Source organism: Aedes albopictus, chromosome 3, assembly GCF_035046485.1.
Source record: "Aedes albopictus strain Foshan chromosome 3, AalbF5, whole genome shotgun sequence".
NCBI lineage: Eukaryota > Metazoa > Arthropoda > Insecta > Diptera > Culicidae > Aedes > Aedes albopictus.
In genome coordinates, this window is record NC_085138.1 from 402,818,104 (window position 1) to 402,838,495 (window position 20,392).

Below are 20,392 nucleotides of genomic sequence, written 5' to 3' on the forward strand. Positions count from 1 at the left end.
CTGACTAGTTCTGGGATTCTGTCAGGAATTGGTTCTGGAACTTCTTCAGGAACTCTATCGTGGATTCCTCCTAGAATTTCATCCGGGATTCCTTTGGGAACTCTTTGCAGTGATTCTTCCGGAAAGTTCTTTTGAAAATCTTGGCAGAAGCTACAACCGAGATTTCATCAGAGACTCTTTTTAGGATTCATCTAGGAACTCTTTTTTGGTTTCCTCCAAGAGTTCCGTTTGGAATTCCTGCAGGTCCTACTGGAAACCTTCCAGAAGTTTATTCTAAAATTGATTTAGATTTATCTAATGCACATCTTCCAAGAGTTTATTAGGAACTATTTTGAGAAAGTCTTCATGCAGTTTTTATTTATGGCATTCCTTATGGAGTTCCTTCAGAATTGCTTCGAGGAAATACTCCATCAAATTTCTTCCGGTTTTTCTTCAACAAAAGTTCCTGGAGAAATTTTAGATGGAACCTTTTACGAATTTCAGAAGAAATTAGGAATTAACTCCTGTTGGAGAATTGAAACAAACGGTATACAGGGGGTAGTCCTTTCTCAAAGCAACCTTTTTCTCTCACAAAAAAAAGTTCATCATGCTGTAACTTTTCATAGAGTGCATAAAAAATTCTCAAATTTTGACTGTTTGTCAACCTATCATATATGTGTCATTGGTACAAATGAGACAATTGAGTACAATTGAGCTCGATTTGTTAATCTTTCGCGAATTTGGCACCGTTTTGGTAACACACTATTTTTTAGACAACTAATTTTTGAACTGTCATATCTCGGAAACCAGTGATCCGAATCGCATGAAATTTTGAACGTTTATTAACAATATACGAAAGATCACTGGCAGACATTGAAGCGAATTATGAGGTATCACAAAGGTGCAGCTACTATGGGACTAGTTTTCAAGAGACATGTAGCTAGCAGAGCACTCGTAGGGTTTGTGGACGCTGAGTGGGATTCAGATTCAGAAGATCACAAATCAGTAACGGGCTTCCTATTTAAAGTATTCTGTTCAACGGTTTCCTGGGCAAGTCAGAAATAAGCAATAGTTTCAATGTCCTCAAGCGAAGCAGAATATGTTGCGCTAAGTGCTGCTGCTTTGGAAGGAATCCGGTTGGAATACGTAGTGGAAGACCTTAAGTACAAATGAACAACAGACCCGCATGTGATCATCTTCGAAGATATTGAAAGTACCCGCATAATAGTCCCATCACGGATTTGTGTACCCTGTAATACAAAATTGAACAATTTTGTAGTCAACGTAATATTTTTTTCAGTTATGTATTGTTATGTTATGTTATCTGTGAAAATTTCGAGATGATCGAAATATTTTTCAAGTTATGATGATTTTTCAAAATTTTGCCTGGAAATGAGTTGTCAAACTTTAAACGCTGTTTTCTCAATTCCTGCGTCAATTGTTGTAAGTTATTTTCGTCCAAAATGTCTAACCTCATTGACGTCAACAATATGTCTTTTTAAAGGTCATGCGTTAGTTTCGAAACTTAACTATTGCTGTGTGCGTTCAAGATGCAATGCGCTACAAACGCGATAACACGGTGTTACCAAAGGCAACTTAGCAACCACAGTCAATATTATCGCCAACCTAGGATTCAAAAAATCCCGCTGACATCGGGTTACTTGTTAGGCAATCTCACCGCATTTGGTGTTCCCGCATTTGATATTTGCGTTTCGAATATGCACACAGCAATATAAACCTCAGCTTCCCACCAATAATGTTTCATATCACCTTGCAAAAGTTTGACTCTTCCGCCTGCAACTCAGGTCAAAAGCCGAATCCAAAGATGTAACACACGACGAAGAACCTGTAGAGTTAGTCTGTAATACAACTTCTTCAAACTGTACAATAAAAACAATGTTTCAAGTTATTCAATTGATTCAATATTATAAAATATTATCAGCAAATGGATGTAATTGAGATAATTATAAACAACTAAGATTGGTAAAAAATCAATCAATCAACATGGGAAGGAGAGGGAAAAGCTAAAATCTACTAAGCCCTGACTGTGTGTGGAGGTGTACCCTCATGTTCATAATAGTTATTTATGTAACGAGTTGCAAAATGTTGATTTTTTCAGCACGAGTCGTACATTTATCCAACGAGGCTTGCCGAGTTCGATGAATACGACAAGTGCTGAAAAAATCGAGTTTTGCAACGAATTCCATACAAAATTTTATGCAATGATTTTTTTCATTATATAACTCATTTGAGTTGCATAATATTCATAATGCAACTCAAATGAGTTGCATTATGAACATTATGCAACTATTTTTCATTATGCAGCTCATTTCAGTTTGTTCTTTTCTTCATGGGGTGTTTTTGTCGACCAAATTGCCTGAAATTTGGTAGCATAATTTAGCCTGGTTGGAAAAGATTTGAGGCCAAAATTGAGTTCAATAGGTTTTAAAAAACCACTTATGACGAAGAGAACAAAACGGCCGAAAATACGTAAGCTCCCCTATATAAAATAAAAATTATGATACTGAATTGCATAAAGTATATGAGGCTTTCCACGGACCAGCACGAATCCATTTTAATCGATGTTATAAATTTACTTGATATTTTTGTATACTATTCCTTTTCATGTGAGAAACCATTTTTTCATATCAAAAGTTCATATTTTGTCTCGACTAACTTTCAAATAGGGCCTATGAAAAAATGGAACACAAGCAAATAAAAAATTATAACACGGAAACGGCTTGTTCGATCGGAAAGGTGTCTTCAGCAAAGTTGTAGGATAATATATGGCGGCTCTCAGAAAAATACACATTGAAAAATTTATTTAGTTTTTCTTCTGAAAAAACTGAATTTTGTTACTAAAAATTAAATATCTCAAAAAGTTATTTTTTTACCTTCGTGTTTTTTTGTGAGAATAAAGTTCATTCTGTTAGCTATCATCTGTAAAATTTTTACAGTGGTAAAAAAATGTACAAAAAAGTTACGGCACTTTGAACATTTTTGGTTGCGTGTTTTTTTAGAGTGCATGACGAATTTCCCGCAAACTAGATTTTGGGGTTGGCAGCACCCTCTCAGATTTCAATGGAATTGTGTAGGTATGAAGACTATGTACTTTAAAGCAACGTTGCATACTTTGTTGTTTTTTTTAAATTTATCTACACTAATATTTGAAAAGGGCTTAAGTTTTTGACTATTTTATTTATACCAATATAACTTAAAAATAACATGACCTGCAAAAAAGTGTGGTATGTGTGAATTGAAATTGAAATATTGAAAAAACGATCACGCTAAAAAAAAGTTAAAAAATAAATTGAAGTCAATTTGGAATACATGCCCATTTGCGAAATTAAATTAATCCTATTTCGGAGAACCAAACCCCACACCAACCAATAAGAATAGAATTCAAAATGGATCAAAGTAATTAAATTGCTATTATCTAAATCTAACCCAACACAAAATGTTTTTTTTTTGGATCAAACCAATTTTTGGGTATTTTTATACGTGGATTTTCACATATTGATATTGAACATAGCTTTACACACTCTTAGAAAAAATCATGTAAATTTAAGTTCACTTGGATGCACATAAAAGGAGCGGCCCGTTTGACACAAATTTACGCCTTCTATCACAAATAAAGTCGAGCTAGCAATCGCTAGAGCCGAAGCGAGAGATAAAACATATGTAAATAAAATAATGACCGAGATTCGAACTCTGGTCCGCTGATTGAGAGGCACGTACTATACCCCTCGGCTGTATCACCGAGTTGTGAAGCAAACGATAGATGAAAAACTGTCTGGTCAGATAGATTTGTTGACATCTTGTGCAACCAACTCGAGCTTACATTGTTGGGAAGGAGTATACGATCTGAAGAAGGAAATGGAACAAACGAATAGCGAGCTCGCTTCAACATTTACCAACGCTAATACGAAGTGGATATTTAATCCACCTGGAGCGCCCCACATGGGGGGCGCATGGGAACGGCTAGTGAGGTCCGTTAAAGCTGCTCTCGCTGCAATGGATACTCCTAAAACACCTAACGAAGAGACATTCGCTACTATACTTGTGGAGGCTGAAAGTATAGTAAATTCAAGACCCCTGACATATATTCCACTGCAGTCGGCTGAACAGGAAGCTTTAACACCCAACCACTTCCTCCTGTTAAGTTCGAGTGGAGTGGTACAGGCACCCAATAATATAGCAGATCCGAAACAAGCATGCAGGACCGATTGGGAACATTGCCGAATTATGGTGGATCAGTTCTGGCGCCGCTGGGTGCGAGAATATCTCCCGACCATCGCACGACGCACCAAGTGGTTCGAAGACGTGAAAGCTATTGAAGTTGGGGATTTGGTTATGATGGTGGAGGAGAAAACTCGCAATGGGTGGATTCGAGGTCGGGTAGCCGAGATCAACGTAGGGAAGGATGGCCGAGTTCGTGACGCCGTAGTACAAACCGCCAATGGATTGGTTCATCGTCCGGTATCTAGAATAGCGCTATTGGATGTTGAAGATAGTAAAGCCGGACCAGATGGACCTCTGGCCAGCCTTACGGGTCGGGGAACTGTTGATGTAACCGACTGAACCCCGTTTGGTCGACGTAACGGCCGAACCCGGCGATATCAATAAATGATTTGCGTTGACATAAGCCGAATGAAAGAGGAAAGAGAATTAGGGACTATTGTTCGATGAAGTGATGAATATCATATTGGTTCCACGAGGATAAGTTTATAAACCATTTCGTTAAAGTTATAATTTCTCTTTATTATACAATATTATTCTGAGTGAGTACCGCTAGAGCTAAATTAGAAAATGGAATTGTACTTATTTTTGTCGATATTGAATTACAGCTCGCGGTGGTCGCTGATAATCGTACATTCGTAGGGTACTTGAATCGATAGTTGACACCTACAAGTAAATATGAAAAACCCTTGAAATTGTTTGAACTAATGTATAGTTTATTACAGTCAGATCGAGCCTATTGATGAGTTATTGTTGGGAAATAAGGAATTAATTTGGAGTGAGGATAGACCAATGTAAGCGCAATCAATGTAAGTTTCAATGACTTGTACTAAAATGATAAATATAGCTTTTAGCGTTTCATCGTTTGTGAGATCTACACAGCGTGCTCAAAAGATATTCGTATACTCCTTCCCAACAAACTAAAAGATTGGCTACGTACGATTCATTATGCCGGGCAGTACGAGAAGCACTCGCAGTCGTAAGGTAAAAACCCACTGCCAAGCGTGCAAGGAACCCGATACCGATCGGATGGTCAGTTGTGGTCATTGTGGATCATGGTGGCATTACGCGTGTGTGGGTGTTAATGAGAGCATCGCAGAACCCGAGAGAACGTTTACATGCCCGATATGCCAAAAACCATCGGCACAAATTCCAGTTGGTGGATTTTCTTCTAGTAGGGCCAGCAGTAAAGCCAGCTCAACGTCTACAACCGCCAGCTCGCGAGCGAAGAAAGCTCGTTTACAGCTCGAGCGTCTCGAGGCCCAAAAAGCTCTAGCGATGAAGCGAATAGAGCTGGAACGTCGAGAGCAGGATCGGAGGCTGGAGCAACAAAAGAAGGAGGCTGAGACGTTATTGCAGCTCAAGCTGGACCAAGAACGACAACGGAAGAATGCAGAACTGGAAAAATTGCAGCTGGAAATGGAGCAAACCGTTATGAACGAATCATTTCGGCTGCGGGAAATTATCGAAACCGAGGACAACGACGATGACGGCGGCAGCAGAGTATCGGAACAGAGTTCTATCAGCAAGGTTGAGAGGTGGAGAATTATGAACTCGACGATGAAGACTATGGCGGAGAAAAACCCAACAGACCCAGGTAACGAACAAGTAACAGCTACGACAGGGACACTAGCCAGGCAGGACAGTTCAGGACAACCAACTAGCGAAACAGAAGATGTTCTGGGAAAGGCTTTAGCAGGTATTTCGTTAGGGCCAGTAGATTTAGAGCCAACCTTAGGAGGACTTATCGGTCGAACGGAAAATGTCACTGAGCAGGACGTTGTTAGGGAACAGCATGTCATTCCTCCATCCGTTAACGTTCCCTCTCCCCAGTGTCAGTCTTCTGTCAGTAATATCGTTTCGGCGATTGAAAATCCGCCAAATTCAGTTTCCGCGCAGTCGAATAATGTCAATCAAATCAGTGCGAGCCATGGAAGAGGCACAGTGACGGTACAAGATCTACTCGGAGAATCGTATCCGCTACCGTTAAACAACCAAGTGTTTGTTCCTCGACAGTGTACATTACCTGGTGTACAACAACCATCGTCCGATGATCGTCGAGTTCATTTGCAGCGTCCACCAATTCACGCCATCCAGACTCACGATGGTGCTGGTCCTTCGCCAGTCCAACACTCAGGGTATGTGGAAAATGTGGACTTCGAACCGACGGCACGGCAACTAGCGGCAAGGCATGTGATGGCGAAGGAGCTGCCAACCTTTTCTGGAAATCCGGAGGATTGGCCGCTGTTTATCAGCTCATACAACAACTCTACGCGAGCATGTGGTTTCTCAGACGCGGAAAACTTGGCGAGATTGCAGCGATGCTTGAAAGGGCATGCTCTGGAATCGGTGCGCAGCCGCCTCCTTCTACCTTCTAGCGTTCCACACGTCCTCGCTACGCTTGAAACGTTGTATGGAAGGCCGGAATTGCTTATACATTCACTGCTACAGAAGGTCAGAAACGTACCTGCACCGAAACAAGACCGACTCGATACGCTGATTGGCTTTGGCATGGCCGTTCAAAACCTTAGTGACCACTTGGAAGCTGGTCGTCAGGAAGCACATCTCAACAACCCGATGTTATTGTTTGAGCTGGTTGAAAAGCTTCCTGCACACATGAAGTTAGATTGGTCGCTTTACAAGCAGCGGTGCGCAGCAGTAAATCTGCGAACGTTTTCGCAGTATATGCAGACGTTGGTGCGAGCAGCTACCGACGTGACACTGAACTATGATCCAACACAATATCAACAACGTACGCTGAAAGATAAAAAAAGTTTCTGCGGCACTCACACGGCGAAGGAGGATTCAGAAGCGGTCATGGAAACGGAATCAGCCCCAAATGCATCGTACCCAACCGGACCGACATGCTACATCTGCAAGAGTCCGGAGCACAGAGTGAAAGACTGCGATGAGTTCGAACAGAAAACAGTGGATGATCGGTGGAGAATCGTACAACAAATCGGTTTATGCCGCCTTTGCCTCGGGTCACATGGTAGGAGACCTTGCAAGGTACGCAAGCAGTGCGGAATAAATGGATGTCCGAGTCGGCATCATCCAATGCTGCATTCTACCCAGAAATTCAGCAATTCTAAGGCTGAATCGAATGAACCCAGACCAGGACCCTCAACAGAGAAGTCGACCGAGACCAATGCTGCTACCAACCATCATTTCACCGGGAAGTCAACTCTCTTCCGTATCATTCCCGTTACGCTGTATGGAAACAACCGATCTGTAACAGAGTTTGCATTCCTAGATGATGGATCGGAGAAAACGCTAGTGGATGAAGACGTAGTAAAAAAGCTAGGAGTAGTAGGAGAGCCGCAAGCATTGTGTCTGCAGTGGACATCAAATGTAAAAAGGACGGAGCCCAACTCGCAACGCCTTACTCTAGAGATCGCTGGAAACAACGGCGCCGGCAGACACACATTGAAGGATGTGCGCACTGTAAGTAAGCTGGAGCTACCACGACAGTCGTTGTGCTACGCAGATTTATCAGCATCGTATCCATATCTGGAAGGATTGCCGATAGAGGACTACATGAATGTCTTACCACGTATACTGATCGGGAATGACAACGCACATGTGACGTCTACCCTCAAAATTCGTGATGGCAGACCAGGAGAACCAATCGCTGCCAAATCGCGTCTAGGATGGACGGTGTACGGTTCTAGCCAGGATCGAACTGCGGAAACTAAGCACAGCTTTCACATCTGCGAATGCCAGGACGATGACCAATCAGTGCATGAACTAGTTGAGCAGTTTTTTTCAGTTGAAAGCTTGGGTATAATGCATGTGCCACGAGTAGAATCTGAGGAAGAACAACGGGCAAATCGGATTCTGAAGGAAACTACTAAACGCATCGGACAGCGGTTTCAAACTGGACTTCTGTGGAAATACGATTATTTCGAATTCCCAGATAGTTACCCGATGGCAGTTCGACGTCTACAGTGTTTGGAACGAAAGATGCAGAGTGATCCGGTTATTGGAGACAGCGTGAAAAGGCAGATCTCCGAATACCAACAGAAAGGGTACATTCACAGGGCAACCGTGGAAGAACTGAACGAGGCGGATATACGTCGTACGTGGTACTTGCCTTTAGGCGTTGTTATAAACCCGAAAAAACCATCGAAGATCCGCATCTTTTGTGACGCCGCGGCGAAAGTTGATGGTACGTCTTTGAATACAATGTTACTAAAAGGACCAGATTTTTTGAAAACACTGCTGGAAGTTCTGTTTGGGTTTCGAGAAAGGCGCGTTGCTCTGTGTGCGGACCTCAAGGAGATGTTCCACCAAATTCAAATAAGGCCGGAAGATCGACATGCACAACGATTACTTTGGCGAGATGATCCGGCTAAACAGCCCGAGGTTTATTTGATGGACGTCGCTACCTTTGGCGCAACGTGCTCTCCGTGTTCAGCACACTACGTCAAAAACCTGAATGCGGAAGAGCATTCAAACGAGTATCCGGCTGCCGCTGATGCTATCATTCGGAAGCATTATGTAGACGACTACCTCGATAGTTCCGACAGTGTCGAAGAAGCAGTACAACTAGCATTGCAGGTGAAACATGTTCATTCCCTTGGAGGTTTCCACCTGCGGAACTGGCTTTCCAATTCGGAAGAAGTGCTCGCACGGATCGGGGAAAAGGAATCACAATCAGGCAAACTACTTCAGCTAGAAAAGGGCAAATCTACAGAGCGTGTTCTCGGAATGTACTGGAAACCAGAGCCGGACGTGTTCACATTCTCGACTTCATTGGCTACTAGCGTCGAGCATCCTACCAAGCGACAAGCTCTTCGTGTGGTGATGAGTTTGTTTGATCCAGCTGGGCTGTTATGCTTCTTCCTGATCCATGGCAAAATCTTAATACAGGACTTGTGGCGAGCCAAAACTGAATGGGACCAGCTGATTCCCCAGGAATTGTGCGAACGATGGATACGGTGGACAACTATGTTCCAAAACTTGGATCAGATAAGTGTTTCGCGGTGCTATTTCTCGCAGTATTCGGTGAGAGACATTGTGTCGCTTCAGTTGCACATCTATGTCGATGCGAGCGAAGAAGCCTATGCTTGTGTCGCTTACTGGCGCGCGGTGCTTCCTAACGGAATTCAAGTCTCATTGATCGGAGGAAAATCTAAAGTGGCTCCGCTGAAGGCGCTCTCCATACCCAGGCTAGAGTTGATGGCAGCGGTGATCGGCGTACGCTTAATGAAAACGATAGTAAGTGGACACTCTCTGACGATAGAGAAAACGATATTCTGGTGTGACTCCAAGACGGTGCTGGCATGGATAAATTCGGACCATAGAAAGTATCGACAGTTCGTGGCATGCCGTGTGGGAGAAATCCTGTCCAAGTCCCGACCGGAACAATGGAGATGGATATCTACTAAGAAAAACGTTGCTGATGAGGCTACCAAGTGGGGCAAAGGGCCCTGCTTTTCTCCAAATAGCCGTTGGTTTCGAGGGGAAGATGATCTGTATCTACCGGAAGATCAGTGGGACAACGATCGAGGACTAGTAATCGACAAAACCAACGAAGAGCTAAGGATTTGTATGATTCATCGAGAAGCCAACACGGTGCCTTTCGTAAACTGGGATCGATTTTCAAAGTGGACTCGACTGTACCGAGCAGTTGCATACGTTCATCGCTATGTGAACAACTTACGATGTAGTGCAACCAGGAAAGAACGAACCAACGGGCTGCTTACGCAAGAGGAGTTGCACAAAGCAGAAGCAACCATTTTTCGTTGGGTGCAATGGGAAGAATATCCAGATGAGGTTGTAGCTCTGACCAACGGACATAATAAGCAGCCTGGACTACAGTTTGCATTGGAGAAAAACAGCAAGATTCGGACTCTTTCGCCGTTTTTGGACGAGTTAGGTGTTATGCGGTCCGATAGCAGAATCGCAGCGGCAAAGTTTGCTACATTCGATACGAGATATCCTCTAATCTTGCCAAAGGATCATCGAGTGACCGATTTAGTTCTCCAATGGTATCACCAAATGTACCTTCACGCAAATGGAGAAACTATTGTGAACGAAGTCAGACAACGCTTCCATATTCCGCAGCTACGAACAAAAGTGCGAAGAGTAGGGAAAGAATGTAAAATGTGCAGAATCAAGAAGCCAGTTCCAACAATACCAAGAATGGCTTCTCTTCCAGCAGCGAGGCTGCGGCCACATGTTCGCTCGTTTTCATTCGTTGGTATCGATTATTTTGGACCAATTGGAGTAAAGGTCAACAGAAGCGTAGTGAAGCGCTGGGTAGCTTTATTTACATGTATGACCACCAGGGCCATTCATCTTGAGGTCGTCCACTCATTGTCAACGCAGTCCTGCAAGTTGGCGATCAGGCGTTTCATTGGACGTAGAGGAACACCGGTCGAGATTCGTAGCGATAGGGGCACAAACTTCGTGGGAACGAGTAACGATCTGAAGAAGGAAATGGAACAAACGAATAGCGAGCTCGCTTCAACATTTACCAACGCTAATACGAAGTGGATATTTAATCCACCTGGAGCGCCCCACATGGGGGGCGCATGGGAACGGCTAGTGAGGTCCGTTAAAGCTGCTCTCGCTGCAATGGATACTCCTAAAACACCTAACGAAGAGACATTCGCTACTATACTTGTGGAGGCTGAAAGTATAGTAAATTCAAGACCCCTGACATATATTCCACTGCAGTCGGCTGAACAGGAAGCTTTAACACCCAACCACTTCCTCCTGTTAAGTTCGAGTGGAGTGGTACAGGCACCCAATAATATAGCAGATCCGAAACAAGCATGCAGGACCGATTGGGAACATTGCCGAATTATGGTGGATCAGTTCTGGCGCCGCTGGGTGCGAGAATATCTCCCGACCATCGCACGACGCACCAAGTGGTTCGAAGACGTGAAAGCTATTGAAGTTGGGGATTTGGTTATGATGGTGGAGGAGAAAACTCGCAATGGGTGGATTCGAGGTCGGGTAGCCGAGATCAACGTAGGGAAGGATGGCCGAGTTCGTGACGCCGTAGTACAAACCGCCAATGGATTGGTTCATCGTCCGGTATCTAGAATAGCGCTATTGGATGTTGAAGATAGTAAAGCCGGACCAGATGGACCTCTGGCCAGCCTTACGGGTCGGGGAACTGTTGATGTAACCGACTGAACCCCGTTTGGTCGACGTAACGGCCGAACCCGGCGATATCAATAAATGATTTGCGTTGACATAAGCCGAATGAAAGAGGAAAGAGAATTAGGGACTATTGTTCGATGAAGTGATGAATATCATATTGGTTCCACGAGGATAAGTTTATAAACCATTTCGTTAAAGTTATAATTTCTCTTTATTATACAATATTATTCTGAGTGAGTACCGCTAGAGCTAAATTAGAAAATGGAATTGTACTTATTTTTGTCGATATTGAATTACAGCTCGCGGTGGTCGCTGATAATCGTACATTCGTAGGGTACTTGAATCGATAGTTGACACCTACAAGTAAATATGAAAAACCCTTGAAATTGTTTGAACTAATGTATAGTTTATTACAGTCAGATCGAGCCTATTGATGAGTTATTGTTGGGAAATAAGGAATTAATTTGGAGTGAGGATAGACCAATGTAAGCGCAATCAATGTAAGTTTCAATGACTTGTACTAAAATGATAAATATAGCTTTTAGCGTTTCATCGTTTGTGAGATCTACACAGCGTGCTCAAAAGATATTCGTATACTCCTTCCCAACATACATGATGGATGTAAAATTGAGTCAAATTTGCCATTCAGTCATGAAATGTTTACGCTCGTTAATGGTTTACGTCTCGTGTAAATTCCTAATTTTTTCCTAATGCATGTTTCAATTATAAATCTATTCAATACAAAGAATATAATTTAGGATTCTCTTTTGAACCAGAACACCTGATTTGTTACACAGAAATTCAGAACATCAACCAGAAGTCGAATTTCAACTTAAAAGTTCTCTAATTCATAAGAGAATAAAATAAATACTTTGCATTAGATAGACTTGTGATTTAAACATATGGAGCTATGTTTAATTTAATATCTGTAAAAAACGCCCTGGATAAAATCTTTTGTTTTCTACCGAAGAGAAACACGCAAAATGATGGCATGAAGTATTTGTTGTTTGGAACCGTTCATTAAAGACGTAGCATTTTAGAGGAAGTTTATGATATTGCTAGGAGCCTTCTATTAGGTATAGGAGAATATACTTTAAGAGGGGAGGAGCTGTCAAAAATGTTCTACTAATGCTACCGTGATTTCGAATGCAGCGATATGGTCAAACTCAAACATTACAGAATCCTTGAAAAAGTCCAATAAGGACCGAAACGTCGGGTTAAGAAAACATATAGTTCTTTTTGATTGACCAAATTAGACTGAATTGCCAATTGAAGATATCATCCAACGTACAGTCGATCACCCAAAGAAAGTCAAACTCATAGCAATAAACAAGTACGACCACGATTCTCATCAGTCAACGAGATTGAAACTTTTACTACAAATCATTTTATTGCAATAGGTAAATATCATTTAAAATAAAAAATCAATAATTTTGCTTTCGGGATGAAATTGATCAGTAAATGAAATACCTTTGCATGTACCAAAAATATGTTTTCCACCTGAATTAACAACCCCAGAATGCGAAATGCTGCGCAAAAGTTTAACGAGTTTTCTCAATTTTTAATTATTCAAGTTATAAATTTAATAAATTTCATGAAAACGCCTTAAAGTATGCACTTTTCATACTGAAAAAGTGATTGCTTCCGAAAAGTGCAATTTTATGTATAAATTTGAATATTTATAAAATTTTTGATTATGAAATCGTGTTTAGCAAATACTTGGCAGCTAAAAGCATCCATTCGAATATTCATTACATGTGCGATACAGCCACGGTAACAAAAGTTTAAAAGGGTATTTGAGGTTCGCCAAACACGCAATTACGAAAAATATTGAATTTAATACAGAAATATGTGACTAATTGACTGTAAAACATGTAACTCTTCATTCAATAATCCTTTAGCCGGATGATGGTCATTTTCTACAAATTGTTTTAAGTTTAAAGCAATATTTTTAACAAATGAACATGACCCTCACGTCGATCAATTTCACCCGAAATCACGGTACCTCAGAAATGCTTTTCTTCAAAAGTGCGCATCTTGCGATATATGGCAAAATTTTCAATAATTACAAAAATGTCATGTTTTGCAAATTTAAATAATTTTTCTTATTTGCATTTTTTTTACTTTTAAAGCGTATTGACCTTTTTCAATGTTATAAAAGTTCACATGATTATCTAAAAGTCACCCATACATAACTTTTTTGTAGGTAATGTCATTTTTAAGTTATATTGAGTAAAAAACGGTCAACTACTTTAGACCTTTTCAAATATTAGTCTAGGTAAATAAAAAAACAACGTATGCAATCTTGCTTTAAAATACGTCTTTAAAGCTAAGAAATTCCATCGGATTCTGAGACAGTTTTGCCAAACCCCTACGGCGAGTTTGCGTGAATTCGTCATACACTCCAAAAAACACACAACCGAAAATGTTCAAAGTGCCATAACTTTTTTGTACATTTTTTTACCATTATGAAATTTCTACAGATGGTAGCTAACAGAATGAACTTTATTCTCACAAAATATCACGAAGGTAAAAAAGAGAAAGTGAAAGAGGGAAGATTTTTTGCTTTTTTTTCACTCAAACTCCCATAAGAAACCCCGTCGAAAGAAAGAGTGTTTCCCGGCTCATCAACCTTTGTAGTCAAACGAGAGTCAGCAGGACCTTTATTTTTTTTATCAATTTTTGCTTATGATCAAACGTGTTATCTCCAACGTGATTGCTGCTAGCTACTTGCACGGTTTTTCACTTATTCCATCCATATTTTGCTCATTTCCTAAGTGACCTCTCAAGCACTGTACATCGTTTGTTCACATTTTTTCGACGATGTTCCCCTGTAAGTTCATGTATTTTGAAACAAACTATCGGAATCGCATAAACTGCTATACAAATGCAGAGAAGTTAGACTGACGAACAGGATGTAGCCTTAAAAAAAACTAGTCACCAATAATTTTGAAATACCAGCGTCCATACTTTCTGGGGAGGTCTTTTATATAATTATCAATCAATTAAAGCGACCGTTTTTAACATATTAAGCTACAAATTACTATGTCATACTGAATTCCTGATCATTCCTGTACCAAAATCCCATTTCCTTTCTATTTTCGAGGGCGTCGGTGAGTCGCTGGCACCTCGATGAATAGTTATCCCTTCCTTACTATCCTTTCCCATCCACATAACGTGTTTCTTATCGTTTCAGAGACCGATCAATGGCGGTTAAGCCTAGGCTTGTTAGCCAGGACACAGTGTAAATGCCTGTGCCCCATCCCGGAATCAAAAAGGCCCATGGAGTGACAAAATTTCTTAGCCATGTCACTCCCAACGTTGGTGTTTAAATATACTAAATCACTTTCACTCACTCAAAGACATCTACATGATTAACTCAAATACACTTACACAATCTGAATCTTGTCGCATCACTCGCTTATAGTGATTCCCAAATCACCCCATTCCCAATATCCAACTCCTTGACACCTATGGGAGTGTCGGTGAGTCGCTGAGCTCTTGTAAAGTAGGTGTCATATCATCACATCCTTTCCTATCCTCGTAACGGAGAAGATGGGCGTGGCCGGCAATGGAAATTCTCATGTCTTTTTTACTTCAACCTCTGATTGGATAGCTGTTCCTTCCCAAATAGCATTCCATAAGCAATTAGAATAGGAGTATTAAAGTTTTAACATGACAACTTTCAGTATGCAATCTACGAATTACTCCGTTACCACGCAACGCAACGCAACGCAACGCAACAAAATATCACGAAGGTAAAAAAATAACTTTTTGAGATATTTAATTTTTAGTAACAAAATTCAGTTTTTTTAGAAGAAAAACTAAATAAATTTTTCAATGTGTATTTTTCTGAGAGCCACCATTTATTAATCTACAACTTTGCCGAAGACAGTTTTCCGATCAAACAAGCAGTTTCAGAGATATGATTTTTCATTTGCCCTATTTGGCCCTATTTGAAAGTTAGTCGAGACTCAATAAAAAGTTTTATTATGAAAAAATAGTTATTCATATTGATTAGAACAGCTGTGCAAAATTTTATGCAAATCAAAAATGCAAAATTAAAAAAAATGGATTTTTTCCGTGCTGCTTCGTGGAAAGCCTCATATTTGATACCTTTTCTGAAGACAACTAATCCATGCTGGATCGTTAGAGGCGTACTGAAGTGCTATAAAGGTGATATATTCACTGAAGAATAAGTATGTTGTAAATATGTAATAATGAATTTGCACTTCAGTTTCGACAATCCCCATGACCAGGCCAGGGAGGTATATTCGTATGTTTAAATTATGCATAAAATAATCACTGAAAACGTTTCTTTGATGATAATTGATGATGATTTTTCAACCAGAAACAGTTTATTATGTGTAGATGATGCCATCAAAATGTCATCAGAATCGGTTCGGAGATAACTCCGACGCGAGAAATTTACCGCGCTGCCATAGTGCCGCGTGAAAGTGAGAGTGAGAGTGCGCCTCCAAAGGATTTTCGTGGATTTGCTGTTGTTGATATTCTTCTTTGCGGCTTCGCACACGCGCACTCCCACTCTCACGCGTAACTATAACGGCGCCCTTAGATTTTGGGAATCTTGTACAAAAAAAAGAATAAAAAGACAATTCACACCGTCTTCAGCCAGAGGCTATACAGACTGAACACATTACATGCACTAGTCAACGGACAACACACAGAACACCCAGTGGCCCAATGATGAATTTTCCGTTTAAATCTGAAACGGGCAACGAACCCACACTTCGAGGCTTACGATACGCCCACCAGACGACTGATTTACAAACGGCAGATAACTTTTGAAAGAAGAAAAAGACATCTCTAATTTTTTGATAAGTTATGTATAAATATCTCAGCTTTCAATTGATGCAAAAATTTTGAAAATCGGTGGTTGCCATCATAATGAAAAAAAAAGTTTTAGTATAAAAATGCAACATAGCGGCCAACATCAATATGGGCGACGCAACTTTTTATAATTATAAATAGTAGCTCTATCTTTCCTCTTTCCAGCAACATTTCGTTTTAGGTGGTTTTTGAAAAAACTTTCGAGTTATAACGGTTTGAATGAGCCACCATTTGACCAAAACCGAGGGGTCTGTGGCTCTAATTAACGGAGGGTCCATCACTTTGAGTAACTAAATGCATTTTCCTTACCTTTTTAGCGAGGACTTTCAGAAAATCGCTGTCTAAAACATTTTTGAAGACAAGGTGTAAATAGTGAGCCGGTCCCAGTGAGAATTACTCCACTGTCAAAATTTTGTTAGAATCGCAGCAGTATTGACAGTTCTATTGTTGAAGTAGTGCAAACGGACCTTAAAAGTGTGAGTTTTGAAGTCTATAAAAATAAGCGCTCAACCGATTTCGATGAAAATTTTACCATCTAATATTTATTATGTTGAAAACATATAGTCAGACGTTTTGAACTCTAGTGAAAACATTTTCAGAATGAGTGTACAAGATTCTAAAAATCTAATATTCTTGCGTCGGAGATATTTACGTCAATACTTAACCGATACCGATGAAATTGGTATGGCAACATCTACACATAATATACTGTTGCTGGTTAAAAAATCAGATATTTTGATACATGCAGTCAAAAATTATGCACTGTTTTCCGTGGTGAAATTTGAATCGGGACACCCTTTACAAATTAAGAAGCAACATTAGTCTTCTTGAGACTTCACACCAAGGAGGAACCGAGGAACATAATAATATGTAATGGAGTTTATATGATTTATTAATGTCAGCTAGTAATTAGCGATGGACTAAAAAAAAATTAAAAGAATCATCACTCACCAACAAAAAATGATGACGGCTATGGCAATGCTGGTCGCACAGGTCGGATAGCTGGACAAGAACAGCCCATGCTTGTAGTACAGCTGAGATACCCGGGACGGCAGAGTGGTCGCCTTCCCCTCGGCTTCCCGAGCCACGGTTGGCCTCTGGCGCGAAATAGTACGCCCAGTCGCCGGTATTGGTGACGTCAACGAATCCATGTTTGTAGCAGGCGTTACCAAGGCGGTCATCGGTGGCAATACAATCGGAAACGATTGCTTTTTCGCATGCTGGAGGTGTTGATTGGGATGGTGGGCATGATTGTGGTGTTGTGATGGCAGATGATTCTGCTGTTGCTGCTGGTAAGGGTACTGGGGCGTTTGATTGGACCCGGATGCACCACCACCGCCACCTCCACCACCAGCCGGTGAGAAGTGCGAGTCAATGTTCGATGACGACGTCATCTAAGTGCGACTCTCTAGAAGCGTAACTTTGATGACACACTGTTTGACACTATCAATCACTGCCGCTTCTAAGCACGCTGCGTGCGTCTCTCTTTCTGAAGCACTTGCTAATGAACTTTTTTTTTTTGATTCAAACTCGTTCCTTTTCAAGGCCACGGCAATTACTGCTGCTGATGCTGTGACCGTTTCTTTTCGTTTGCTTCGTCTCCAAGTTTACGTACAGACTCACAAAAAATCCCATTATCTTGACGAACGTTGGCGGTGCTTCTCCCCGGCATTCTAGCGCCGAAACTCTGCTTCAACTTTTTTTCGGTGATCTTTTTCTGGATTACTTCACATTCACTTTTTACTTCATTTTCTTTTGCTTATTTTTTCGGTAGGCACTTTTTATCCCGAGAGAACTTCTTTTATTCCCATTCAGCAACGTCTTCAATCCAACTTTATTGACTCACAAAGCGGTAAACAGTTCACAATAGTTATATCATAAGGTACGCAGCAGACAAGTTGATACACTTGCAAATCCCGTTGTCACTGACTGCTGCTTATTAGATAGCTACCTATAATGTAAATGAATGCTGTCATGCTTTCGTTTCTGACGTGGGGTGTTACTGTGGGACAGACAAGAAGTGACAATAACGAAATAAATAAATATAGAAAGTAATTCCACGAAACATCTGCTACAGAAAATTATAACATAACAAAAACGATAGGAAATTTTGAAAAATAGTTGAAACAAACATTTTTATTGATCCCAAATGTTCGATTGATTTCAACAATCGTTATTTTATTTATTGAATTACTTATTCTGCACATTTTTCGCTATGTTCGATAAAATGCAGTTAAAAGAATTTGAGTATTATTGCTAGGTACACTTATACAAAAAAAAAAATGTTCCCAGAAATTTTACTCTACGTTTTGCAAAACTTTCTACTGAATCATGTAAGATAAACTATATCAAGAATACAAAAGTTAAACAGCTACCCGAGGCATCCTCCAGGGTCGAATGTTAGAAGAGGTTTCAAATCTTTGCCAAAAACTTATAAAACTCTTCAATTTCAATAACCTTGAAATTTAGGGTCTAGCAAAAGAATTTTTACGGAACTTCCGCATAATTTTAGACAAAGTTATTATCATAACTATTCTAAACGAATTACATGTAAATGTTAATGTAAAAATCAAAGTTCCAACCAGATGCTACACATACTGAACATCGTCAATACGAGACAACGGACAAGACAACACCCTGTGGCCCAATAGCCCTGTAGCCGTTTGACGAAAAGTTGTCCACGACTGCAGCGGGAATCAAACCGCTTAAATGTTTAGACGACTGATGCGGCTACAAAATTTGCCAAGTGTAACTCGCGAAAGGAATTTTAATGTAATTTTTAGTAAAATAACCAAAGAAACTCGAAATAAAGCCAGCAAAGAGAGAAAATTTGAGAATAAGGGAACGTCCATAAATTACGTCACGCTTTTAGGGGGGAGGGGGGGTTCAGTAGAGTGTGACAACCCATACAAAAAATTCAGAGGTCTCATACAAAAAGTGTGACATAGGGGGGAAGGGGGGTTGAAAATGGGCAATTTTTGCGTGACGTAATTTATGGACGCTCCCTAATTCTTAAGGGATGTTTTTTAATTTAATTTTTATTAAGGAATATCTTAAGTAATAACAGTAAGAACTCCATAAAACATCAAAAGGGAAGCTTCAATATCCGATTCTTAGAATTTTGAAGTTTTTAGTTTAGATTAACCCACTGTCCTCTGTCCACTGTCCTCAGTACATCCCATGACACGACTTTTATGAAGTACTGCAAGATAGCATGGAACACTGCATAATCTTTGAACCCCAGCTCTTCTTCTTGGCGGCATTTGGAATATTCGCCCGTAAAACACAACCAAACCGGCGGCACACTAACACTGACTGATTCCCCTGACTGACGAGAAAGATTCAGCTGAAAACAGAGAAAGATTGCATACGACTGCAGCTGCTCCTGCTCGTTTTCCCTTCCGTCGCTGTCCACCCAGTTCGCTTCACTGTGTTTTGTTGCCCTCGCGGTTCTGCGTAATTCCCTACTCGTTCATCCGTTATCAATTCTTTCGACCCCGATTTGCCACACTCCCGGTTACTTCGAAATATTCAGCATATTCGTCTTCCAATTTTTTGCCCCAACTTATCCACAATTACATAATTCCGCCCGACAACACACACGCAGCAAGGAACCGCCGCTGGCAGAACACCTAGCACAAAATAAATTATCCTCGCTACACAGACAGAAATGATCCGGGATTTTCTAACGCGTCATCTCTTTTTATTACGTTTTCGCTTCGCACTCTCGAATCTGCACTGCCTGCACCGCTCGCTATCAGCAGCACCGAATGATTCTCCACCACTCAAATTTGCACAATTTATTTTCCACACTATTTTTCGGCGAATCTTTGCGTTTTTGTGATTCTTCAGGGCACTAACCGCACTGACCGATTACGGACGGAACGAAATTTTCGTTTTACTTGCGCGAATATTGCGATTCCGAGGTGCTGAAAAGCACTGCTAGCTGGCAAACGAGTAGAAGTGGAACACCTGCATTTTTTTTTGCTTTTTTCTCATGACATGACAGCCAAACGTCACGAAAAAAAAGTTGAAAAGCCTATGCAGCACAATGCTTTGCTTGTCATATGAGAGCTTGCTGACGTTTATTCACCTTTCTCTTTCAAACATGCAGGCGGAATAGGCCTTTTCATGTGACAGATCCGTGCATGCATTTGTTTACAAAGCTTGAACAACAGCTGCTAACACGAACGTGTCATCTTCATAG

At 40.8% G+C, this 20,392-nt stretch overlaps 2 protein-coding genes across 7 annotated transcripts; one reads left to right on the forward strand and one right to left on the reverse strand.

Moving 5' to 3' along the window:
- The first annotated feature begins 4,674 nt into the window (after positions 1 to 4,674).
- Positions 4,675 to 11,909, forward strand: LOC134289727 (uncharacterized). Of its 5 annotated transcripts, none has more exons than XM_062856112.1 (4): positions 4,675 to 4,760; positions 4,827 to 4,890; positions 4,944 to 5,012; positions 5,066 to 11,856. In XM_062856112.1, exon 4 carries the CDS (start codon positions 5,167 to 5,169, stop codon positions 11,365 to 11,367), a length of 6,201 nt encoding a protein of 2,066 aa, XP_062712096.1. In that variant the 5' UTR covers positions 4,675 to 4,760; positions 4,827 to 4,890; positions 4,944 to 5,012; positions 5,066 to 5,166; the 3' UTR covers positions 11,368 to 11,856. The 5 variants fall into 5 exon arrangements, 2 of the variants coding, with proteins under 2 accessions (XP_062712096.1, XP_062712097.1); XM_062856113.1 differs by having other exon boundaries at positions 4,948 to 5,012; XR_009998643.1 differs by lacking the exons at positions 4,675 to 4,760; positions 4,827 to 4,890; positions 4,944 to 5,012 and adding an exon at positions 11,873 to 11,909 and having other exon boundaries at positions 5,167 to 11,567; positions 11,634 to 11,697; positions 11,751 to 11,819.
- Positions 11,910 to 17,079: 5,170 nt separating this feature from the next.
- On the reverse strand, positions 17,080 to 20,173 carry LOC134289728 (uncharacterized). 2 transcript variants are annotated; one of them, XM_062856114.1, is made up of 2 exons: positions 19,896 to 20,173; positions 17,080 to 18,136 (listed from the first exon to the last, which is right to left on the reverse strand). In XM_062856114.1, the coding sequence occupies exon 2, from the start codon at positions 17,577 to 17,579 to the stop codon at positions 17,133 to 17,135; it is 447 nt and encodes a 148-aa protein (XP_062712098.1). In that variant the 5' UTR covers positions 17,580 to 18,136; positions 19,896 to 20,173; the 3' UTR covers positions 17,080 to 17,132. The 2 variants fall into 2 exon arrangements, with proteins under 2 accessions (XP_062712098.1, XP_062712099.1); XM_062856115.1 differs by having other exon boundaries at positions 17,080 to 18,187.
- Positions 20,174 to 20,392: the final 219 nt, after the last annotated feature.